At 34.7% G+C, this 27,155-nt stretch overlaps 1 protein-coding gene and 1 pseudogene across 2 annotated transcripts in view; both read left to right on the top strand.

The window, feature by feature from the left end:
* The window catches only part of ERCC8 (ERCC excision repair 8, CSA ubiquitin ligase complex subunit), a 57,073-nt gene that overhangs the window by 7,750 nt on the left and 22,168 nt on the right, over positions 1 to 27,155 (top strand). Inside the window, exons 3-9 of one of the 2 annotated variants that reach the window (XM_012775633.3) lie at positions 5,263 to 5,364; positions 8,861 to 8,984; positions 18,616 to 18,697; positions 19,746 to 19,814; positions 20,942 to 21,008; positions 24,170 to 24,270; positions 25,939 to 26,063. In XM_012775633.3, the coding sequence (XP_012631087.2) occupies positions 5,263 to 5,364; positions 8,861 to 8,984; positions 18,616 to 18,697; positions 19,746 to 19,814; positions 20,942 to 21,008; positions 24,170 to 24,270; positions 25,939 to 26,063 (670 nt within the window). Of the gene's footprint in view, positions 1 to 5,262; positions 5,365 to 8,860; positions 8,985 to 13,348; positions 13,444 to 18,615; positions 18,698 to 19,745; positions 19,815 to 20,941; positions 21,009 to 24,169; positions 24,271 to 25,938; positions 26,064 to 27,155 lie in introns of those variants that run through there. The other variant, XM_076008043.1, reaches the window with a different exon arrangement.
* Positions 1,134 to 5,256, top strand: LOC142873728 (small ribosomal subunit protein eS12-like; annotated as a pseudogene).

Genomic DNA, 27,155 nt, shown 5'->3' with positions numbered 1-27,155 from the left:
ATATGAATAAAGTGGGAACAAACCACTGATAACTACAAGATCTATATGGTATCAGCATTTATGCCAGGGGAGGCAATAAAAGGTGATGGAGCATCTGATATACCTCATAAGTCCAAAATAATAACAGGTTGTTTGAAATCTTAGCTAGCCAGTTAGACTACAGAAGCTGAAATTAACCAGGTGCAGTGGTGCACACCTATTGTCTCAGCCACTTAGGAGGCTGAGGTAGGAGGACCACTTGAGCCTAGGAGTTCTAGACTAGCCTGGGCAACATAGCAAGACCCCATCTCTTAAAAAAGAAAAAAAGCACCAGTAGCAGCTGAAACCGGGAGAGGATGCCATACTCTATTTGTAGGTAAGTTCAAATGGTCCACAGTAAGACCAGAAGAAGCAGTCTGGGCCCTAATATCCCTCTAAAGAGCCAGCTAGTCAAAGCTCTCCTCCAGGACAGAACCCTACACTGAGGAGGAGCTTCTTGAAATAGAATTCAAACTGAGTAGTACAGAGATGATAGAAACAAAGGAAAAAAATGTCCCAGATAAAATTTGGGAGGTGAACAGACCAGGAAATCTCTGGTAAACTGCCATGTTTTGAACATCTTACCTAAGAAAAAAATTTTTAAGCGAAGAAGATGTTCTAAAAATATAAAATGTTGCTATTATTCTAAATCAAGCTTCCATTATAAAAGTTTAAGAAACTTAATTTACATAAAAATGAGCAAAGCATAGGATTAAGGTCAAAATCCATACAAAACTATTATAAGAACAAAGAAAATAAGAAATAGAATAATGCCACTGTAGACAATGAAGTCATGCCAGAAAGATATCTACAAAACAGCTGAGAACTCAAACCTAATATTTTAAAACTAGCTAAAATTCATTTTATAAAGATACAATCAATGAAAGAATAATGTGTTGGAGTTGGAAAAACTCAGAAAAGAGATGATCAGACTCAAGAAAAAATTAGAAATAAAAATATTCCACAAATGGGACACATAGGTACTACAGTAATAGGGTATTGGGCAGGTGGGAGGGGGGAGGGGGGCGGGTATATACATACATAATGAGTGAGATGTGCACCATCTGGGGGATGGTCATGATGGAGACTCAGACTTTTGGGGGGAGGGAGGGAAATGGGCATTTATTGAAACCTTAAAATCTGTACCCCCATAATATGCCGAAATAAAAAAAAAAAATTAAAAAAAAATATTCCACAAATGAAAACTAAAGCATAAGAAACACAAGCAAATAATTATAAGAGGTTAATGCCTGGGAAATAGAAAGTGGAAAGCAAGAAAATTTTTAAAATCAAAAAGAAATGAAGAGAGGAAAAGGATTCAAAAGGTAATTACATATGTAAAATACAGGCAAAGTTGATCCAGCATACATATAATAGAAGTTTCCAAGGAAGAAAACCAAAGCAAGAGAACCTAATAAATATTTAAACAATAATTCAAGAAAACTTTAATAGAATACATAAGATCTGAAACTCTTTCCCTGCAGCCACCAAGTCATGTGTAGGTGGAGGCTTGGGTGCATTCAAAATTCACCCCTTCACCCCACCGCCATGGCCGAGGCAGGCATTGCTACTGGAGGTGTAATGGACGTTCACACTGCTTTTCAAGAGGTGCTGAAGACTGCCCTAATCCACGGTGGCTTTGTAGGTGGAATTCGCAAAGCTGCCAAAGTTTAGACAGACACCAAGCCCATCTGTGTGTGCTTGCATCCAACTGTGATGAGCCGGTGTATGTCAAGTTGATGGAGGCATTTTGTGCTGAACACGAAATCAACCTAATTAAGGGTGATGACATGAAACTAGGGGAATGAGTAGGCCTTTGTAAAATTGACAGAGAAGGGAAACCCCGTAAGGTGATTGGTTGCAGTTGTGTTAAGGACTATGGCAAAGAATCTTAGGCCAAGGATATCATCGAAGAGTACTTTATTTTTTTATTTTTTTATTTATTTATTTTTGAGACAGAGTCTCACTTTGTTGCCCAGGCTAGAGTGAGTGCCATGGCATCAGCCTAGCTCACAGCAACCTCAAACTCCTGGCTCAAGCAATCCTCCTGCCTCAGCCTCCCAAGTAGCTGGGACTACAGGCATTCGCCACCATGCCCGGCTAATTTTTTGTATATATATATTAGTTGGCCAATTAATTTCTTTCTATTTATAGTAGAGACGGGGTCTCGCTCTAGCTCAGGCTGGTTTCGAACTCCTGACCTCAAGCAATCCACCCGCCTCGGCCTCCCAGAGTGCTAGGATTACAGGCGTGAGCCACCGCGCCCGGCCTGAAGAGTACTTTAAATGCAAGAAGTGGACAAATAAAAACTTTGCCTCATGTTCCTTAAAAAAATAAATAAAAAATAAGATCTGAAACTTTATATAAGGGAAAAAAGTCTTATTATTATCAGACTATGACTTTTGGGAAATGAAGAAATTGAAGTTTTCTCATCTCAGATGCTCAAGAATATAAAATTTGAGCCAAGGATTTTATATCCAGCCAAACTAATTTTCAAGTAGAAAAGAACAGACAGGTTGTCAATAACACAAGAATTCAGGGACTATTGTTCTTATTAGCCCTTCCTTAGGAATCTACTAGAGAATGAAATCAGACAACCAGAAAAACTAGAGAGACAGCAACATAAGGATTGATGGTGAGCAATAATATTAGCAAATAGTAATACTTTATATAGGTATATAAACTCATAGACCTAGGTATTGGTTTGTCTGCTGATATCACATCACAATAAAGAGAGCAGTGAAAAAGATCATTTTAAATTTTAGCACATAAATAGTCACCAGAATCTAGGCTAGAAATTGCAGAACAAATGATCTGGTTTCTGCAACAAATAAATATGAAGAGAGGGAAAAAGTAGAGGAGCAAAAAAGTAAGAACGGGAGAAGGGACTTATAAATTAAAGGTAGAAGACATTAAGTTTTTTTTAAAGCAAATCTGGTATTCATGGATACATTTTTTTGATAGAAAATAAAAATATTTTATTATAATCTATTAATATTCCATTCCATCTCCAATCCCCAGCATTTTTTGATCACTCACTTTCTGCTAGGCCCTGTGAATATGCTAGTCTTTTTTTTTTAATATTTTTTTTAATTCAGCATATTCTGGGGATATAAATGTTTAGGTTACATATATTGCTTTTGCCCCACCCGAGTCAGAGCTTCAAGCATGTCCCTCCCTCAGATGGTGCGCACCATACCCATTAGGTGTGTATATACCTATCACCCCTTTCCCCATGGATACATTCTTGAGTAATGAACCATTACAGAAAAGAAAGACAATGATTACTATAAAAGTCATGATAATGATTACTTTGAGGAGAAAGGGAAGGAGTTACGATCTAGAGCTATTTATATTTTGTATAGTAATGGAATAGAATTTAGAATGTCTAACATTTTGTAAATTTAAATTTGGTGTAACATCCAAAAGAGACATAAAATAGAGAATTCCTTTTTTTTTTTTTGAGATAGGGTCTTACTGTGTTGCCTGGGCTAGAGTGCTGTGGTGTCAGCCTATGGAGTAGCTAGGGCTACAGACATGCACTACCATGCCTGGCTAATTTTTTCTGTTTTTGGTAGAGATGAGGCTCACTCTTGCTCACGCTGGTCTCAAACTTTTGAGCTCAAAGGAACAACTCATCTGGGCCTCCCAGAGTGCTAGTATTACAAGCCTGAGCCACCGCACCCCGCTGAGAATGTTTGAAGAGAGTTTTATCTTGTAAAAAAAAAAAATTGCTGAAGAAAGTTACTCTGAATGGAGTTAAAAAGAAACAGTGAAAATGTTTAATCTGAAATATTTGCACATTTCAATATGAAAAAAGAGAATTAAGACTATCTTCCATTTTGCAGAATTTGCTGTAAACTTACCATGTTTCTCATCACGTATTGTTTTCTAAATTAAACATATAATGGTTTTCAGGGAAGTCAGTTAAAGGTGGCAACACTTTAAATTCAAAGATAATTTCAGGCAATTTTATGGAAAAAAACCAATAAGATCATATTGAAAAGCATTCAAAAAATACAAGTATCAGTCTTAAAGACAGATATAGTTAAGAAACTGATTAAAGTATATGAAGTGCCAAGAATAACATAAGTTATTTTTTAATTAAATTCAATCAGTGTATATAGTTTTAGTGTATATGCTTATATGTTTTTACTTTTTAGAAAATTTTACAAAGCTTTTAAATAGAATAGTTCTATAGGTTCTCAATATAATAGACCAGTTTGGAGTAAATATATAATTGTTTCCAAAAATTATATTGTGTATTTTTCGTACCTTCTTTACCCTCAAAAGTAAGGCTTTGAGTGATCTGGGCCTTGCTGGTCTCTCATGTCTCACCACTCTTTCCCTTCCATACTACCCCAGCAACACATCCTTCTTTCATTTCCTCAAATGGGCTTGAATTGTTACTTCCACACCTATCTGGCTAACTCTGATTCCTCCTTCATATACCAGCTTAAATATTACGATCAGGGAAACCATCCCTGAATCCCCAAACTAGAATAAAAAAATAAGTTATTGTCACAATGATCCCAATTATAACTAACAGTTTATGGGATTATGTATTCTTTTTGTTTTCCTTACTAGTTTGTAAACCCCACGAGGACAGGAATCATGTGTCTGTCTTGTTCATAGTTGTATAAGCAGAGTGCCTAACGTAGGTGCTCAGTTAAAGTTGAACGAACTGAGCGAATACATTCGTAAGAGAGGGAAAGAATCTGACATTTGTTGATCTCCTATTTTTTGCCAGGTACTACAAAAGGAACTTTGTACTTTTAACATCACATCAACTTTGTTATTTAAGTGACAAATGTCCCTTTTCTTTTTTAAACAAGTGTTAGAAGGCTTAAATAGGTAATATAACTTGCCTAGGGTCAGATAGCTAATATCAGTAATAGCTGGTCTAATTTCATTTTCATTTAGAACAGTTATAATTAGGGCATTTAACTTTGTAATATTTTACTTTCTTAAGAAATATATTTTGCCATCTTGTTTCTACCATCCTTTCATTTTAGAATCATGAAGGTAAACTAAATGACCACAGATTGCATTTTTCTATTTTCATTCTTCTATAAATATTAAGAAATTTTAATTAATTAGAGTCAGTGTTAATGATAAATACAGATTACCTCAGTGTTTGTGGCCTTAAGACATTTGGGTATTTGCAAATCAGTTTTCAGAAATTTGTAATAAATAAATGGACTACATAAAATAATAAATTAATGTGAACTTTTTTATTATCAGTATGTTATCAGGTGGTTCAGATGGTGTGATTGTACTTTATGACCTTGAGAACTCCAGCAGACAACGTTATTACACATGTAAGGCAGTGTGTTCCATCGGCAGGTGTGTATTAAAAATGTAATTCATGAATTTGTAAACAGTTGAGTATTTTTTACATCAAATGCAAAACATGAAAATAGCAGTCATATGAATGGCAAAAGCAAATTGGTCAAATGACATATTTACATGGATATCCGTTGATGCTTTCTTGAAAATAATAACTAAAATTCAGGTATAGGTGTCACTTTCCAAAACATTTATATAATACATGACTTCCCCAAAACAACTTTGGTGTTGACTGTCAAAAGGATTTTATTAAAAGACTTTTGATTATATCACTTTTGTTCTGTATCTACATAGCACGTCTCAGTAACTAATAGTTTTTAGTACCACATAGTATAAAATTCATTTAAAAGTTTTTCCATTCATTAGATTTTCAACTGAAATTAATGGAAAAAAAGATTAAGAACTAAATATAATAAATATACTGGTATTCCCTCACCAAACACACACACACATACCCCCCTTTCTTGTCTCTCTGCTTGCTCAAAAATGCCTACCTTAAAAATATATCTCTACTTATCTTGACTTTTCTGACTATTCTTTACTAGCTTACCAATATTGTGAAAATTGTTTTTAAGTTTCTATTAAAATATTTTGTGACATGGTAGTTTTTCATAATGGTTATTTAATTCTTTCTGCTCACCTATATCTGATCTGATAATGAGTAGACCTTTGAGTGAACAGAGAAAATGAATGCTGAGAAAATGCATTCAAGAGGAAAAACTTTGTAAACATTAACATAAACAATCACTCTGTATTGAAGCTGTTCCCAAAGCACTAGAATATATGCTTAAGTCCATAGAATATTTGTGAGGAGATTTACTATTGTTTCTTGGCTCTGGCACTTCACATTGGAAATACAGATTTAGGAAAGTCAGTTAATCTCTCTGAGCTTTAAATTATTTTATCTTAGAGACCATTATAATTGCCATAAGGTTTCTGTGAGAATTAAATGAAATATTATCTTTTAAAAAGCATGTTGAAAACTGTAAAACTGTGTAAATGGAAAGCAATGTAGTTATAAGAAAACTTAGTACAAAACATGATACTGCCTTATATACTCTGACTTTGTAAGAGACTTTGGCCATTTATACTTTCTTTCCACTCTCACCCAAAAAACAAGAAAAGTCCAAATTCTAAAGTATAAGACAGTCAATTAATTCACTTTTATCTTATTTTATCCTAGCTAACATTTTAACATTAATTTATTATATAGCAAAATTGTATTTTTATGTATTCCACATGCTACATAATATATTCCATGAACAACTGTTATCTGTTTTGTTTTCTTGGTTTTTTTATTTTATTATTTTTTTGGTATGTACAACTAAATGTTTAGTGTATCAGTCTTTTGTTTTACTATGACTTTATTCTTGGATTCAAACTCTATCTTAAAAGTGTGACTTTGTTTTTGAAAATGGGCATATAGTAGGCATCTTTCCAAAATGATTGTAATGGCATTTTCTTTTCCATCTGAAGAGTTTACAATCTAATTTTTAAAAATAGCTTCAATAAAACCTGTTATTAAGTTAATGTGACTTTAGACTATTTTCTGATATTTATTGTTAGTATACTTAATTTGTTCTTCATCACTAAAAAGATTCCTTTCCTGTACCAAAATTATTTTTAAAATGTGAATAACAGAACATATATAACAAGAGAATGAAATAATATTTTGTCCTATTTTAAAATTTAAAATATAAATGAGCTTTTATTTGTGGTCACTAAGTTAAAGATTTGTTTTATTTAAAACTAACATCACTGGCTGGGTGTGGTGGTTTATGCTTGTAATCCTAGCACTCTAGAAGGCTGAGGTGGGAGGATTTCTTGAGGTCAGGAGTTTGACACCAGCCTGAGCAAGAGCGAGACCCTGTCTCTATCAAAAAATAGAAAAAATTAGCCAGGTATTGTGGTGCATGCCCTGTAGTCCCAGCTCCTTGGGAGGCTGAGGCAGAAGGATTGCTTGAGCTTGAGGTTGCAGTGAGCTATGATGACGCCACTGCACTCTAGCTGAGGTGAGAGAGTGAGACTGTGTCTCAAAAACAAAACAAAAAAACACTAATTTTACTGGAAAAAATCTCAATAAAACAAAAGGGATCCCACCCCCCAAAATAGGAGGAGTATGAATGCTCATTAACCAAGAAAACGCATGTGTCTATTTCAGTTCACCCGTTTGGCTGTCCCACATCCATATACACCTTTCTTCCCATACCTACACTTAGATTAAAAAATGATCCAGCCTAACCTAGTGCAAGTGTTCACTTACAGCCAAAAAAGTGATCATCCTCTCCCCAAAGAGTAATAATCTTAAGCCTATTTAGTTACCACATCCAGCTCCAGTTCAAGCTAATTTTAATTTTTCCACTAGTTTTATGTGATTCTGTGTCAGTATTATGCAATTTGTGGACTCAATTGTATAGTTAACCTATAAGGAATCAGAACCCATGATTGTCATATCTGCATAGTGTTATAATAGTCTTCTGTTAGCTTTTATTTTATTATGGGAAATATCTAAAAGATACAAAAGAAAAGAGTAGTATAATGAATTGTGTCCTTGTCACTCAGCTTTAAGAACTGTCAGTTATAACCAATCTTGTTTCATCTGTACCCCTCACCTATCTACCCTAAGGATTATGTTGAAGCAAATCTCAGACGATATGTCATTTTATCCATAATTATTTGATTATATCTCTAAAAGATAAAGACTTTTAATAAGCACTACCATAGTACCATTATCTCACATACATAATAATTCCCTGTATTAAGTACCCAGTGTTCAAATTTCCCTCATTGTCTCATAAATATCTCTTAACATCCAGTTTGAATTAGATTCAGTTAGGTGACATATATGCTATGTTGATCACTGGTTCAGAGCATATACTGCATCCTTGAGGACAGCATACTACCCTCACAAAGTGATGTATTATAGCTGATATTATGCCTGAGAGTCTTCAACATGTCATGTTTCTATGGGCAGTGTGTTACATAAGATGTGAATCCCATGGGCCTCCACCAATTGCATTCTTTAGCCACAGAATAAGTTCCTTGATAAGAAGGAACATTATGTGGAATACCATATAGGTGTGTGAGGCATTCAACAATTCTAAGAATGGTAGTGCTAATAAAATGATACTGTTCTATCATTGGATAAGCAAATTTGGAAAAGCAAATCTAAAACCAAAATAGGTATCTCTTCCAGTAAGAATCCCTGCCTCCTCCAAGATGGAAGAAGTCCAGTGTAGCTGGCTGATCCTTCAAGGCTGTGTATAGTACAGAAATAGGTCTGAGGAACCTTAGTAGGAAGTAGGCCTCCACATCACACTGTCATGTCTGGACATTCTCTCTGCCTTTCTTCTGGGCAGCTAGGACAGAGGTATGTGATCTAGGTTTGGCCATTCATATCATCCTACCTGAGACTGCTACTTGTTCTTAATATAGTATCAATTTTGAAACTCCATAAATCAGTTATCTATAAATGTTGGTTCCTGTTTTGTAGAGACCATCCTGATGTTCACAAATACAGTGTGGAGACTGTACAGTGGTATCCTCATGACACTGGCATGTTCACATCAAGCTCATTTGATAAAACTCTAAAAGTATGGGATACAAATACATTACAAGTAAGTATATTAAAACCTTTCCAAAGGGTAGGATGAAGGAGAACTTAATCCTAAACCATTTTAGTGTGATTATTTGCTAAGATATCATATATGTTAGATGTGAAAGCAGTATAGTGGTTAAGAAGAGCTAGACTGCTCGAGTTCATGTCCTAGCTCTGCTGCTGGCTAGCAGTATAACATTGGATAAATGTCCAAACTTTTCTGTATCTCAGTTTCATTATCTGTAAATTGGGATAATGACTGCACCTTATAAAATGTTCTTGAGGGATAAATGAGCTGCTATATGTAAAGTACCTAGTACAGTGCTTAGCATATAGTAAATGCTTAAAAAATGTTACCTATTAATATTATTATTCCTTTTTGAAAACTGTGGTCTAGTGATCTGAGGTAGAAAATTGGATTTATCTCCTATTCATCTAAAAACTTAAAGGGGAAAAGTTAATATTATAGCCTAGTAAAGGTAGGCAGTGGATAATAGTTTTTATGATATACGATCAAATTTAAATTTCTAAGGGCCAGGCGCAATGGCTCACACCTGTAGTCCTACCACTCCGGGAGGCTGAGGTGGGAGGATCACTTGAGGTCAGGAGTTCAAGACCAGCCTGAGCAAGAGTGAGACCCTCCATCTCTACTAAAAATAGAAAAAAATTAGCTAGACAACTAAAAATAGGAAAAAAAAATAGCCAGACATGGTAGTGCGTGCATGTAGTCACAGCTACTTTGGAGGCTGAAGCAGGAGGATCACTGAGCCCAGGAGTTTGAGGTTGCTGTTAGCTAGGCTAACGCCGTGGGCACTGTAGCCCGGGCAACAGAGTGAGACTCTGTCTCAAAAAACATGTTCCAAACTGAACATATCCATTTAGTCATAAAATCTTAGCAATTCTTCCTTCAAACACTTTCATACTTCTCTTTTCTACTTCCCTCACCATCCCTGCACATCTAGGGTACTAAAAACTCCTAACTGGTTTCCCTGTCTTACTTTCCTTCTACATTTTCTGTGGTAAGTTCTATTAGGTCATTAAACATGAAATGTCTGATTTTGAATGAAGAGTTTAGTTTACTATATCTCAAACAAAGAGCAGTACAATTAGTCAAAGTCTGTACCTAAACTATCAACATAGTTTTGCCATCTTAATGGTAGCGTGCTTATGCCAGCGGTGAAGAAGCCTGGAGAGTGAGTAGCAATGAAATCTTGAAAGGTGTTTTCCACTGCTCAGTGAGAATTGAATATTTTTCCTTGCAAGAGTAGTCCAAAGCCTGGAAAAAGTGATAGTCAGTTGGTGCAAGATCTGGTGAATACAGTGGATGACAGGGAGTTTTCCAAGTCCAGCTTCTGTGGTTTGAGCAGCATTGTTTTTTGCGACATGTGTTCTTGCAAGAGCATTGGCCTATCTCTGTTGACCAGTCTTGGCTGCTTAATCGTAAGCATCCTCATCATTTTGTCAAACTGGTTGCAGTAGACATCTCCTGTAATGGATTGACTAGGTTTCATGAAGCTGTTGTGGATAATACCAGTGCTGGACCACCAAACACACCATGAGCTTTTTTGGATTAATATTCAGTTTGGGACTGTGTTTCAGCACTACGTGTTTATCTAACCATTGTGCCGAATGCTTGTGATTGTCAAAACAGAATCCATTTTTCATCACATGTAACAATTATGGTGTAGAAATAGTTCGCCTTTACATCATGACAGCAGAGGAAGGAAAGCTTCAAGGCAATTTCTATTCTGATGCTCATTTAATTCATGTGGTACCCATCTAGCCAGCTTCTTTACCTTGCCCATTTGTTTCAAATGGTCCAATATTATTGGAATAGTAACATCAAACCTTAGTGCTGATTCACAGGTAGGTTGAGATGGATTTGCTTCTGCTCCAGCTTTTGGCTCATCACTATCCACCTTGGTCTCAGGTCACCCACGTGGCTCATTTTCAAGATTAAAATCACCAGAACAGAATTTCCCAAACCATTGATGTATTGTGCATTCATTAGCCACATCCTTCCCAAACACTTTGGTGATATTTTGAGCTATCTGTACTACATTGGTTCTATAACAGAACTCATATGCGAAAATAACACAAATTTTTGGTTTAGTCCATGGTTTCACAAAAGTTGCTGTAAGAAAAATTTGGAAGATAATCACAAGCCAAAATGTGCATTTGAAAGGATGAGGATATACCTTCACAACTGGAAAAAAAAACCAAGAGGCTGGGTGTGGTGGCTCACACCTGTAATCCTAGCACTCTGGGAGGCCAAGGCAAGAAGATTGCTTGAGATCAGGAGTTTGAGACCAGCCTTAGCAAGAGCAAGACCTTGTTGCTACTAAAAGTAGAAAAAAATTAGGCGTGGTGGTACATGCCTATAGTCCCTGCTACTTGTGAGCCTGAGGCAGGAGGATTGCTTGAGCCCAGGAGTTTGATGTTACAGTGAGCTAGGATCATACCATTGTACTCCAGCCTGAGTAACAGAGTGAGATCCTGTCTCTAAAAAAAATAAAATACCTGTCATTGAAAATGAGAATATATTTTAAGGATTAAATGAATGTCATGAACTTCTACTTCTGACAATAATGGAGTATCTTGTAGGCAAACCACCACCTCCATTTAGAAAAGATAGTTAAAACATAAACAATATCTAGTTGACAGTTTTGGAAAGCTGCCAAGGAATCTAAGACTTAAGAGGCAAGATCCTAGCGAGAAGGAAAAGTTTTCAGAAGTGAGTTCAACTTTCCATGCAGCCTCTTTCCCTTTGGGCATTTGCCATTTCTTGATGGAGGGCAAGAGACTAAAAATGCAGGCATTGAATAGCTTTTAAAGGGCAGAGAAACAAGTGGAATTTTAGTCAATTTCACGAAGCTGCAGAGACAGAAAGTGGAGTGTGGGTCTGCCAAGACAGCCAGATATTAAGGGGTCAAGATCACAAAAAGAAGAGAGATGGAGAGCAATCAGCCTAACAACTTGGCATTGGTCTTCCCCTTGAGGCATTTGCTGATCAAGCTATGCAAGACCATAGACTAAGAAAGGAAGCAGAAAACATTTAAAAAACAGAGCAGAATCTTCTCCAGTCACATCATACTAGAGAGAAAATTTGCATTACAGTATTTGATAAGTATATCAAATACTTTGACGGGGCCTAGCAAAAAGCCTAGGATATTACAGCACCTGGAGAGATACACTCTAAGAATGGGTAAAAATAAAAGGGAGATGGAGCCTGTGGTAGGCAGAATAATACCCACTCTCCCTCAAGATGTCTGTGTCCTAATCCCCAGTACCTGTGAATATGTTAGGTTACATGGCAAAGGGCAATCAGCTGTTCACCTGATCTCAAAACAAGGAGATTATCCTTGTGGGTGCAATGTAATCACAGGGGTCTTACAAAATGGAAAAGGGAGGCAGAAGGAAATGTGACTGGAAGAATGATCAGAGAAATATAAAATTGCTGGCTTTGAAGACAGATGCAGGGGACCACCAGCCAAGGAATATGGGAGGTCTTTAGAAGTTGGAAAAAGCAAAGAAATGGATTCTCTACTAGAGCCTGCAGAAAAGAATGCAGCCCTGCCAACACCTTGATTGTAGTCCAGTGAGACCTGTGTGAAACTTTTAACCTACAGAACTATAAGATAATAAATTTATGTTATAAATTACTGTTTGTGGTAATTCCTTACTTTATCAATAGGAAATCATTACAGAGCTCTACAAAGATAGTAAATAAACTTTATGTTAGCTCCCAACATGTCAAGAAACAGCCTAAGAGAAAAAACAAATAGAAATAGATTGACATCTCCATGCCTAGATGCCTTTACTAATAAATTATTCTAAACATTTAAAACAGAAATACCTATCTTAAACACTTCAAGAGAATAAAAGAGGAAAAAAGGAACATTTGTAAACTCATGTTATGAAACTAGCATATCCTTTATTCCAAAACTTACAAGAATGTTATAAGAAAAATTACAGGCCAATGTCTCTTACCACTATAAATACTAAAATCCTAAATGGACTATTAGTAAATAGAGTTTAGCAATACACAAAAAGAACAATGTACCACAAGTGAACAAGATTTATTTTAGAAATCAATGTTGTTTTAACATCTAAAAATCAATATAATTCATCATGTTAATAGAATGAAGGCGAAAAACTGCTTCATTATCTCAATACATATGAAAAATTTTTAAATAAAAGTCAATACCCATTCATGATTTTTAAAATTCTTTATAGATTAGGAATAGAAGAAAAATTTCTTAATTTGATAAGGAGTATCTGTTTGTTTTTTTTAAAAAACATAATATTTGCTGGTAAAAATGTTGAAAGCTTTTCTTTTTAATTATCTCCATTATTCCTTGTGTTCAACATTGTACTGAAAGCTCTAGGCAATGCACTAAGGCAAACAAAGGAATTAAAAGGCATAGGAATTGGAAAGGAAGCATTTAAACCATCATTCACAGAGACAAAGTGAAAAGGTAAGCCATGGAGTGGGATATGATATATCCAACGTACACATATATCTGAAAAAGAACTTAATACAGATTATCTAAATAACCAAAAACATTGAAAGATTGATGACCCTATAGAAAAATATGCAAAGCACTTGAACAGGCACTTTAGAAAAAAGGATATCCAAATGACCAATAAATAAATGAAAAGTATTCAACTTTATTGACTGAGCACCTGGAAATGTTAAATAACTCTGCAATGTATATCCTACAGAATGGTTAAAATTAAGGAGAGAAAGATAACAGTAATAAGTGCATATATTGCTGGTTGGATTATAAATTGAAACAGATACTTAGTATCATTGACTTAGTACCAAATATGTGCATGTCATGTGATCCAGTAATTATTTGCTTGAGTGTATTAATGAATATATATGTGCACAAAGGACATGTACTGGAGTGTTCATAGAAGCACTGATTATTATAAACAAAAACTATAAACAACCAAACCATTCATTAACAGTTTAATGAAGTCTGGCAAATTCTACATTGGAATACTATTTCAACAAAGATAAGGGAAGATTTACTTATTTATGCAACAAAATATATGAATCTTACAAACATAACATTAGACGCAGTAAAGTAGACATATAAGAGTGCCTAATATATGATTCCCTTTATAGGAGGTTCAAAAATAGGCAAAACTAATCCATGGTGATAGAGGTTTATATGGTGATTATCTTTATTGGCAGTGGTTGTAACTGAAAGGGTTCTAGGGGACTTTCTGGGGTGTTTCTGATGTTCAATTTTATAATACAGGTGATGGTTTCATGCATATGTTCACTTTGTGAAAATTCATTGAGCTACACACTTAATAATTTGTGTACTTTTTTCTGTATGTTTGTTATACTACAGTTATAAGTGTGGTTTAAAAATGAATAAGCCATACATTTGAATTTTCATTTCTTAATATTGACTTTTTTAAAATGCTAATAAAAGATATTTTGAATTTAAATTTTCTTTAGAACATAAATGTTTTGTTCACTCAGAATAGTATTCTATGAGTCCATAATTCTATCTGAAGTAAAAGTATGACAGAACATTTTATTAATAAGAACTTTGAAAAGATTCAGCAAGAAATAATTTATTGTGCATCTGCCAGGTGTAAAGAAAATAAGGAAGACACAAAATGCCTTTCTCCCCATTTTGAACCCCATCACTGATTTTTCCTATTAATGTACATATTACATACCTATCATATCTTTACTTCATCTAAGTTTTTCATTAATGTGTTCTTATATTGAACATATGGTATGGTTTAGAGGAATATCTACTCTGGAGTCTTTTCTATTAAACTTTAAGGTGGAGAGCAACTATTCTCTCATTTGGAGTTTTCTTAAAATTTTACATATGGAATATTATTCATAAAATCCTGATGTCAGTATCCAGGAATTGTTTTTTTGTTTGTTTTGTTTTGTTTTGTTTTTTGAAACAGGGTCTTGCTCTGTTGCCCATGATGGAGTGCAGTGGCACAATCATAGCTCACTGCAGTCTCAAACTCCTGGGCTCAAGTGATCCTCCCGCCTTGGCCTCCCAAAGTGCTAAGATTACAGGAATGAGGCACCACATGAATGAACCTTGAAAACATACTAAATGAAAAGCTACAGAAAACAACATAATGTATAATTTCATTTATAGGAAATGTCATGAATCAGCAAATCTATAGAGACAGAAAATTGATTAGTAGTTGCCTACAGCAGAGGGTTGGGAGAAACGGGGAGTGACTACTAGTGGTTATGGGGCTTCTTTTGGGGGAATGAAAATGTTCAAAAATTTATTTGGTGATGTTTGCAGAACTCTGGGGATACACTAAAAGCCATTTAAGCGCACACTTTAAATGGGTGAATTGTGTGGTTTGTGATTTACATTTCAACAAAGCCATTCTTTAAAAAAAAATAAAAAGTACTTCAGGTTCTCTGGCTTAGAAATTGGGTGGATTATACTGTCATTTACTAAGGTACGGAAAGGGGTGAGTGATGAGTTCAATTTTAGATTTGTTACATTTGAGGGATTTACAAGAAATCCAAATGGAGATAATTCAGGATTTGAGCTATACGTATCTGGAATTCAGGAGTGAGGTCTACACTGAAAATACAGATTTGTGCTTCACTGCAGATTGAGTATCCCTAATCTAAAAATCCAAAATCCAAAATGCTTCAAAATACAAAACTTTTTTAGTGCCAGTATAATACTCAAAGGAAATGCTCATTGGAGCATTTTGGATTTCAGATTTCCAGATTTGGGATGCTCAACCAGCAAATATAATGTAAACGTTTCCAAATCTAAAAAAAAAAAAAAATCTGAAACACTTGGTGGTCCCAAACATTTCTGATAAAGGATACTCAACCTGGAATATGTGAGTGGCAGTTGAAGAGAAGAATCCATAGAACAAAACACAGAGGAAGACAAAAATTAATATGATAGGAAAAGGAACAACAAGGCCCACAAAAGACAATGAAAAAGAGTAAGAGGAAAATCAGGAGTATATGATATAATGGAAGCCAGTGAAAGAGATTGTGTTAAGTAATATGTGTTGACTACTACTGACAAATAAGATAAGGAGGTTATCCATGATACTGAAAGAGAAGTATGAATTAAAGTAGTCGAATTAAGGCCAGGCGCGGTGGCTCACGCCTGTAATCCTAGCACTCTGGGAGGCCGAGGCGGGCGGATTGCTCAAGGTCAGGAGTTCAAAACCAGCCTGAGCGAGACCCCGTCTCTACCATAAAAATAGAAAGAAATTAATTGGCCAACTAATATATATAATATAAAAATCAGCCGGGCATGGTGGCTCGTGCCTGTAGTCCCAGCTACTCGGGAGGCTGAGGCAGCAGGATCGCTTGAGCCCAGGAGTTTGAGGTTGCTGTGAGCTAGGCTGACGCCACGGCACTCACTCTAGCCTAGGCAAGAAAGCGAGACTCTGTCTCAAAAAAAAAAAAAAAAAGTAGTCGAATTAAGATTGCAGTAAGTTGAGAAATACATGGGAAATAAGGAATTAAAGATAGTCATTTGGATTTGAACAGAAAAAAAGATTACCTAGGGAAGATGTAGGGTGAAAAGCCTTCTTAGTTTTATGTCTTGGGAAGAGGGGGTTGTTAAGATGAAAGAAACCCAAACTTTCAGAGCTGCTGGGAATGAACCAGTAGGGAGAGAAGTTATGGATACCTGGGACATAATCTAAAGGGTAGATTTCTGACAGTGCTGAAGGGGATCTGAACACAAGTAGGGGAATTAAGCTTTAAGATGAAGAGGGATCATTTTTCCATAATAACAGGAGTAAAGAAGGAAAAAAGGTAAGTGGAAGAAAATGTGTTTGTAGGTTTGTTGATAAGACTTTAAGGGAATTCTAATTGAGTGACTCTTGATTTCTCTTTGAAGTAAAAGATCAGATCACCTGTTGTGACTGAGTGGAGATGTTTATGGAGAGTGGAAAATGTTTGAAATAGCTGCAGAATATTGCAGAGAAGACTAGTGAAATATAGTAGGACTGGCAGTCATTACCAAAAACCCAGATGAAACGAGTGATCTTTCATAGTGACACTAGTCTGCCCTATTCAACTAGGTAGAGCAGGGATTGGACAAGTCTGGGCTGTGGACAAGTCTGACTCATGGCCTGTTTTTGAGAAGTGTTTGAACACAGACATGCTCATTTTCTGTCTATGACTGCTTTGACACTTCAATAGCAAAGATGAGTAGTTGGTCTCAAAAGCCTAAAATATTTACCATCTGACTCTTTACAGAAAAGGTTTGCTAACTCCTGGTGTAGATCAATCTGGGTATAAATGCAGGGAAGGAAGACATTTGGAATCAGCCAGGTTGAGGTCTTGACAAGTGGAAGGATAAGGCAATGGATTTGAAGATACTGGCAGTGAACCTTGGTATTAGTCCTTGGAATCCAAGCTGCAAAGGAAAAGAAGTGGACAAAAGGAACTGATGGGGTTGGGGTTCTGGGGTTTACTTGGACTTCTTGAAAATAGTTGGAAATAAAGGCTGAAAATGATAGAAATTTGTGGTCATAGAATATGGAAATGTATGATTTTAAAAGAGGAGCAATTCTAGGTGGTGTGTCCTGAGTGTAGTAGCTGAGGTATGGAACTGAGAGGTAAGAGTGCTGGCTAGATCTTCTAGGTAGATGCTAAAGCCTCCCAGAGTGGAATGGAGAGGAAGATGGTGAGCCAGATGGTTGTCTTTTCTTAACCACTTTGGTATGGCACTCACCGGCTGCGAAACCTTGCCTGTAGCCGGCACTCATAGTCCACACGATAGTTTGTGCTGTGCATTGATGACAAATCCGTTTTGCTCTTATGTGATGAAGATAGCTTTAAAGCACTGAAAGCTTGTTTTACTTTACAGGCAGCTTTACTTGTAATGTAAATAAGAATAGGTAACATATACATATATGTTTTCATTACATTATTTTTAAATGTTCACAATTTTATTTATTTATTTATTTATTTATTTATTTTTGAGACGGAGTCTCACTTTGTTGTCAGGCTAGAGTGAGTGCCGTGGCATCAGCGTAGCTCACAGCAACCTCAAACTCCTGGGCTCAAGTGATCCTCCTGCCTCAGCCCCCGAGTAGCTGGGACTACAGGCATGCGCCACCATGCCCGGCTAATTTTTTCTATGTATATTAGTTGGCCAATTAATTTCTTTTTTATTTATAGTAGAGACGAGGTCTTGCTCTTGCTCAGGCTGGTTTCGAACTCCTGACCTTGAGCAATCCGCCCGCCTCGGCCTCCCAGAGTGCTAGGATTACAGGCGTGAGCCACCACGCCCGGCCCACAATTTTATTTTGATAAATGAAAATTAGAAAAGTCAAATGATGGCTGTCAGCTAAAGTCGATGCTCAGTTCATCTGTGGCTATCCACTATAGTCGATGCTCGTACCGAAATGGTTAATTTCTGGGATTTATTAGGGGAAAACTATTTTTTCTCACTGAAGGGAGAAGAATGTTATAAACAACATAGGATTTGAAATTATCAAGGTTTTTTGGGGTATTACATTCTTATGTTTAAGTTAAATTGTTAACAGTCAACTTAAAAATTGCTAAAAATATGGGGAAAAGTAAATAGAAAATTTATTGCTTTGTTTTTATAACCAAAACTTACACTTTTTAAATGTCTTTTGGTTATCAGACCGCAGATGTATTTAATTTTGAGGAAACAGTTTATAGTCATCATATGTCTCCAGTCACCACCAAGCACTGTTTGGTAGCAGGTTTGTATGTATTCTTTTGTCTTGTAACATACTGAAAAGTTTCTGCCTTTTTATATCTGATTAGCTTTGATGTAGACATTTTAACCCAGATGAAAATCACAATTCTTTATAGAAGCAAAAACAAGTATATGCTACTATTAATATTTGTTTCAACAGATACATGTAAGTTGACACTTTGTCAGTGGCTAGGATGCAAAGATTAAGTGCATATTTCTGTTCCCAACAGAGTTACTTTCAAACCATCAAAGTTTTAAAGATTTTACATGGATAAAATTTGGCAACGTTTCCAATTCAACACAATAAAATAGGAAATTATTTCCTCCTATTTAAGATTGTGATTCAAATTAAACATCTGTTTACATGAGAGCACCTGCAACAAAACTTTTCATATATAAATAAGAAAAAATGATTTTCTGGTATCATATATCTAGTCCCTGTGAGTCCATTATTTCTGTGACACTGCATGAATCTCTTCACCTCTGGACATAAGTCAGCTGCTCTATCTGTAAAGAGGAGCCAGGTACTGAGTTGTCTTTGAAGTCCACTCAGTATGTGGCCAGAGTTTCTGTGAATCTGTTGCTAGTGATTGGAAGTAAGTCATTAATTTGCAAAAACTAAGCTATTAAAATAAAATGATTTGATGTGATAAAATGGCATAGAACTATGCACATACATTTACCAATGTGAATTTCCTGGTTTTGATATTATACTTTAGTTACCTAATATATAATCATTGAGGGAACCTGGCTGAAGGGTACACAGGCCTCTCTGTAGTAGGTTTACAACTTCTTACAAATACATAATTATTTCTAAATAAAAAATATTATAATAATAGAGTTTCATTACTACTAAAATACAACTACAATTAAAATAATTTTTCCAATTATAAACATTTTAAATGATTTGAAATATATTTTTGGCATGCATTTTCATATTTCTGCATGGATATAGTAAAAATGTTATGATTCTTAATGATAATATTTTATTTCCTTTTGATGATGATTTATAACAAAGTTATCTTAAACCATATTTGTTTTTGTTTTTACAGTTGGTACTAGAGGACCCAAAGTACAACTTTGTGACTTAAAGTCTGGATCCTGTTCTCACATTCTACAGGGTATTTTTTTATTTAGAACAACAACTACTTTGAGTAAACCATTCAATAAAAAAAAACATTACTAACAATGTATTCTTTGTAAGGGACATGACTGATGTATTTTGTGCTAGTTGTTAAAAGTCAACAGGGAAATAAAGATCCTTCTGTGCATTATTCTTATAAAACTGAACTATTGAGGAGACATTTACATGAACAATGGTCGTGGGGCAGCTCAAAGGATATAGAAAATAGAAGGTCTAACTGAAAACTTTGTGTTATTTCTGCATTTTAAAAAATAAACTACTAATGTCTCGGCATTGTTTAATGTTCTGACAAATGAGTAAACATCGTCCTTAATATTTAGGTGCATTTTCAGTAAAAATACATTTTAAAAAGATGTTGAACTAATACTTTGTTTTTGTAAAAGTATATTTATTTTTGCTACTTTATCAGTGTTAGATTGTCTAATTCTAAACAATGAAAAGATGGAATATAAAAATACACATTTTTATTCATCTCTCAGAAACAAATATATTTTAAAAACTTGGTGAGATGGGTAGCATTTTTTACATTATTATTTCTATTATAAACTAGACCAATGAAAATGTCTGATTTGAAGAGTTCAGTTAAGTAAAAGTGAAATAAAATGTTGAAATTATTTACCCTATGAACTTGTCACCTATGCTTTTTAGAAAAAACTTTTATACAAGTGCTTTCTTACAATCATGAATTAAAGTAATTTTTCTGTTATATAACTTTATGAGAAATTAGAAAGCATTTGTATTCTTTAAAATGTTTATCTTGTATGTTTTATTGTAGTGGCTTTTTGGTGTAGCGATAAGTAACTGAGCTTGAATTATATGGATTGACTGGCATAGGCTAACAACTGTATTTAAAAGACTCACTTATTCTGACTATTCATTCTGAAGCAAAACCAGTTCTTTTAAAATAACATACCATGTATTAGAAATACCCCTATAGTCTTCACATTAGCATTTAGACATAGATTATTATAAATGTGAAAAAATGATATTTATTCACTTTTAATATTTCGTCTCGCTTTCTTCAGAATCAGGTAAAATGATTGGCACTTTACCTTTTGATTTTTCAAACATTTTGTAAGACTTTTCATGCAGTTGTATTTGCAGGTCACAGACAAGAAATATTGGCAGTTTCTTGGTCACCACGTTATGATTATATCTTGGCAACTGCAAGGTAAAATTTAACTTATTTGGTTTTGAAGTTAATATTAGTCATTAATAATAAGCATTTTGAAAGACTACATCTATGTAAGGTATATATTTTAGCATAGTTATAGTTATTAGCCCCTTAAAAATGCAATATTGAATTAGAGATTTTAGTTTATATCACCAAAATAAATCTTCCTTCTTTACATCATAGTCTTATTCTAACTATCCATCTTGAAGGTGTTCATCTTTTGGAACAAAGAGAAAACATGAGAATCAATATAATAATGCAGATCTACAAGTACCACTAGCGAGACAACCATGTTGTATCATTTTTGCCCACAAGAGTATATAGCGCTGTGTTAATTTAAAAATAGGGACATTTTTATTCATTTTCTTTAACCTAGAATTATTTTGAATCTAATATAACACATCCATTCACTGATGCAATTTACTAATATTTAATGACTGCCTACCATGTGCTAAGCACATTGTGCTAAGAACACAGAGGCAACCAAGGCTTTAAGAAGCTAACAGTTTAATGAGGAATATTGTCAGAAAAATCGGTGATTATAGGACATCCTGAAAACTGCTTTAATAGAGGTATATCTTTAGTAGATATAGGAAAAGAAAACAGAAGCATTTAACTCAGAGAGGGTCAAAGATTGGGGGGGGTTGTTTGTTTGTTGGAGGGAAGAGTATTGCATATTTATATACTGCGGAGAAAGTACCAGGGGAGAGAAATAGGTGAGAATACGAACAGGAGGGAATGATTAGTACGTCAGGACTTTGAATAGATAGGAGGGGATAGTATCAAAGGTCTAGATTGAGCCCCCGTTCACTTGATTTGACACATGAAGGGCAATGTAAAACTAATTGGAAAGGAGAAATGGTGAAAGTGAGTATAGTTAAGTTTGAAACTTTGTCAAAGAAGCTTAAGAAATGCACACCTAACAGCCTCTATTGGTTTTTAGTGGATTTGATGTTACCGTGTTTCCCCGAAAATAAGACATACCCATAAAATAAGCCCTAGCAGGATTTCTAAGCATTTATGGAATATAAGCCCTACCCCGAAAATAAGACCTGATGATTGGCGTGGCTACGCAGCCTATCTGCACAACCCATGCATTTCATGGTGGAGCGGTAAAGAAGACGAGCAGCCCTTTGCATCTGCTCCATGAGAGCTCTATTGCTCAACATGAGAGATTGGGGCCAATGGTTCTAAAGGAAGTAAGAGTCGCAAGAAATTCAGGATGGAATTTGGGGTTTGGAGAGTTACGATGATGTTCCAGAAGAAGATGACTTAACTATGTTTGAATAAATGTAGATTGTTGTACCATACTTAAAAAAAATAACACATCCCCTGAAAATAAGCCCTAGGGTGTCTTCTTGAGGAAAACTAAATATATGACCCTGTCTTATTTTTGAGGAAACACAGTATCTGTTGAAAATACAGGAATGGGAATACAGATTTTGAGGGACAGTATTAAAGATCTGGAATAACAGATTGAATGAGTACATAGGATTGCTGGGCATTTGTGCTCAGTTGAAGGTGTAGACCACGGCTGAACTAAGCCACAGAAATCAAAGCATTAAATGACACAAATTTAACAATTTTTATTGTTTACCCTAGTGTCTGAAAATTGTTGAAGTCATGGGTATTAGGAAGGAGATAAAATCACAAAAAGGCTTGTGGGAGGAATCAAGGACCTAATGAGGTAGAAGTATAAGTGTCAGAATAAGAAAATTTTAAAACTGAAGGGATATGAAGTAGTAGTCAAAGATTTTTATATAAAGATTTTAATAGAGGAATTATTATAAAAGTGATTCATATTAGTTTTATAAAGTTCTGTTTCTGGATTCTTTTTAACCTGCCAGCCCACCCTCTTTGTCACAGTTTAGTTCCCAGAGAACTTCTGTTAATAATTTACAGAATGTGATGTTGAAATTTATGAATTCCAAAGTACAGCAAGGTCTAGAGTACAGTCGCAAGAAGACTGGCTAGCTAAAGAAGTATGAAAGCGAGACGTTAGATGCTGATTATCCAACCATATTAGGGTGGATTTACATTGTCCATACTTAACTTGGTTTTCCTGATATCAGGAAAGCTAAGAGGCTTTCAATTCTCAAAGTACATCTAGGAATTTGAATCAGTTCCAGAATGGACCTAGTAATCAGCATTAAGAGTTGGTTATGTTCAAATCTAATCTGTTTCCGAAGAAACTTAAATCCTCACATTTATTTCATTGTAGACATTTTCCTCAGCTAGAAAGAAAGAAAAGTAGCCTAAGAATGGAAAATGCTAGCTTTTTGCTGACTATTCCAGTTGGCTTGGTTTGATGTTGACCTGTAAAAAGAATCAAGATTATAGAAAGTAATAAATTCTGTGACCCCTAAATGAAAATTAGGCTTATAAAATGTGATGTAATGCTCTCTCTTATTAAAATGGCATGGATAAACCCAATGGATTAGGATATTATTGAGGTCTTTATAAGGACATGATAGCATCAGTTGAAGTGATTAGAGGCACATAGGTTTGCTGAGCATTTTTTTTAGAAATACCATAGAAGCTGAAATTGACTTGTGATCATAGATTTGCCTTTCTTTTCACTTACTTGAAAGAAAATGGAAATAAATGTCTGATCTCTAATAAATTAAATAGGGTTATTATATATCTGGCAAAGATTGATTTAAGTATAGGAAACCAAATGGAAATATGTTGTCCTCATTATTCATCTCTAGGTTTTTTAATATAAAATAAAAAACCACCCAATTTGTGCCAAATGGATTCTTAAGCAAAGTGAAATTAGTTAACTGCTTGATTGTTTTGATAGAATTTGAATAATAGAAAAGATGTAGTAACAAACTTGCTAGAAACAAGCTACAAGCCTATCTAGTCTTTTGGAAGAAAGATGCTCATGTAATTAAAAACAACAACGCAAAATTTTGTCGTTGTGATCTAAAAAATAAAGCTTACTCCTTTTTCTCCTTTTTTTTTTTTTTTTTTTTTTTTTGCTATTTATTCACTTCCCTTTGTGCTAAAAAGACAAAAGTACAACAACCCAAATGTGAAAATACATTTGCACTAATGTAATGAGACCTCTGTGTGCTGTAATACTGGCAAGGTGGGTGAGGGGTACAGTCAGTATCCTAGCTACATATATCAATTTGAAATTTATTTCTTCTCAGTGCTGACAGTAGAGTAAAATTATGGGATGTGAGGAGAGCATCAGGATGTTTGATTACTCTTGATCAGCATAATGGGAAAAAATCACAAGCTGTTGAATCAGGTAATGAAGAATGTATTAATATAGAAATATGACAGTGTTTTTCTTTACATTGAAAACTTTTAATTGACGCTAAATAATAAATGCATATCAATAAATTGCAAACTTTATCTTTTTGTTAAAAAGATATTCACCAGAAATCACTTTCTAAATTTACACAAACTGGTTATCTTCTTCAAGGTACAAATAAGTGTGGCAGTTTCATTTGCCCCCAAATTTCAAAGGTAGAAACTTTTCGGGATTAATTTGCTTTACTGATTTTGTTTTTCCTCCAATGAGGCCAATTTATACAAATTTAATGTCTTTTAGGAAGCCACAATAAATTACTGAAATAATGATATTTTGTAGCCATTGTATCAGCATAAAATTGTGTTACATGTAAATCAGCTGCAATCCATGTGACAAAGTACTTCAATTGCATTTTTACAATAGAATTTAATTTCTGTGTAGAAATTTTGATTCAGAATAAATTCTGGACCAGAAATATATTAGGATGAACTATATATAATACTTATGATTGTATTAGTAATCCTTTTTAGTTAAATTAATCAAGCTATTAAAAATTTTGCTTTCTGACTGAGCATGGTGGCTCCCACCTATAATCCTAGCACTCTGGGAGGCCATGGCAGGAGAAGCAGTTGAGGTCAGGAGTTTGAGACCAGCCTGAGCAAGAGCGAGACCCTGTCTCTACCAAAAATAGAAAAAATTTGATGGGTATGGTGGCACATGCCTATAGTCCCAGCTACTCAGGAAACTGAGGCAGGAGGACTGCTTCAGCCCGTAAGTTTGAGGTTGCATTGAGCTATAGTGATGCCACTGCACTCTAGCCTGGATGACAGAGCAAGATCCTGTCTCAAAAAAGAAAAAGAACTATGCTTTCTCAAACTTGTTCATTTTGTTTTTGTTTGAGACAAGGTCTCACTCTGTAGCCCAGGCTGGTTTTGAACTCCTGGCCTCAAGTGAACCTCCCACCTTGGTTCTCCCAAAGTGCTGGGGGCTACTATACCCAGCAAACTTGTTCATTTTGAAAATGATATAAATTTTGATTGAGACTGAAACAGTTATTCTTTCCCTGTTAAGGTTTTTCTAATGGAAAACACTAGTATTGTTGATTTTTAATAGTCTATGGAATAATTTTTAGATTCAAAATGGATTAATATTAGAAATTTGGATTATTTTATGTAAGAGAGATGAAAGATATTTAATTGAAAACTTTAATGTTAAACTACACACTTAATTGAATTTGATGGCACAGCTTCACAAGCTGGAAAAAAATTATATTTGGCAGAAATTTTTTCCCTTTGATTTTCTTGTTTTTCTCTGTTTTTATGGTTCTTATTTATGTAGCATATCATATTCAAATTATCTAAAGGATTGATTAATTTTAATCGCCTAGAGTTAGTCCTAGCAACTTGGAAGGCTGTGATGGGAGGATTACTTGGACACATGAGTTTCACGTTGCAGTTAGCTGTGTTGGCGTGAAAGAAAGAGAGGGAGAGAGAGAGAAAGGGAGGGGGGGAAGAATGAAAGGGAGGAAGGAAGGAAGTCAACTTGTATTTTTTAAGTAACTCAAATAGTTGTCCTTTAATATGTTTAAATAATTATATCATCAAACATTAAATGTATGCCAAATACAGGAACAGATAAACTGAATTGTATTTTTTATTGCAGCAAACACTGCTCATAATGGGAAAGTTAATGGCTTATGCTTTACAAGTGATGGGCTTCACCTGCTGACTATTGGCACAGATAATCGAATGCGGCTCTGGAATAGTTCCAATGGAGAAAACACATTAGTAAGAGATTTATAAGTACATTTTTGGATATACATTAAAGAAATGGATCTGTTACATATACTTGATGTTTTCTATAGATTTAACTCCATTTCTTGCCTTCAAATTACAGATCTTTTTTATAATTTTTTCTATTGTGTGAACTAGTAGTTGTTACGACAACACACTCTCACTCCACCCTTTGTCACATTCCCCCCACTTAGTAGAGAATCACTGTTTTACAAAGTCACTGTTCCTAGTGGGAATATGCCACATCTCTCAAGTATGTTGGAAAAGAATAAAAGATTGAGAACTACTGTTATGAAGTTATAAAGCTAAATAGTCAAATTTTATACAAGTGGAGTGTCCATAATCCAAAAATCCAAAATGTTCCAAAATTGAAAACTTGTTGAGCACCAACATGATACTCAAAGGAAATGCTCATTGGAGCTTTTCAGATTTTCAGATTAGAGATGTTCAACCAGTAAGGCAGATACTCCAAAATCTGAAAAAAATTCAAAATCCAAAATACTTATGGTCCTTATCATTTTTGTATTTTTATTTTTTTAATTATAATTTTTCTTCTTTTTTTTTTTTTTTTACCAAGACATCATCTTACCAGGTCCTAACCATTTTGTATAAGGTATACTCAACCTGTACTATATATGAATTGTAAACAAAATCCACAATGAATTTTATAGTATTAACAGTAGAATATGTAGTAATTTAATATTGCTGGAATACATATGTTTTGAAGGTACTAGTTCTTATGTGGCAATTAATTTCCAGTACTTGTTTTTATATATGTTACAGTCCTTACCAGGTGGACCTATGGTTTAGTAACTTTCATAATAAATTACCAAAAGAGTATAATTTGGTTATAATGATAATAGCTAATATTTATTGAGAGCTCATGTGCCAGATACTGTGCTAATAATAATTACCATTTAATGTTAGTGCTGGAACATATATTGTCTTATTTAATCAACCATATCAACACTGTGACAGTAGTTATTGTTAAAATACCCATTTTATACGTGAGGAAAATGAGATATAAAATGATTAAGTAACTTGCCTGAGTTTACATAACTAGAAAGCAACAGAGTTTGACTGTAG

The sequence above is a fragment of the Microcebus murinus genome, chromosome 11, assembly GCF_040939455.1.
Source record: "Microcebus murinus isolate Inina chromosome 11, M.murinus_Inina_mat1.0, whole genome shotgun sequence".
Lineage (NCBI taxonomy): Eukaryota > Metazoa > Chordata > Mammalia > Primates > Cheirogaleidae > Microcebus > Microcebus murinus.
This window is presented reverse-complemented; position numbering and strand designations above follow the sequence as displayed.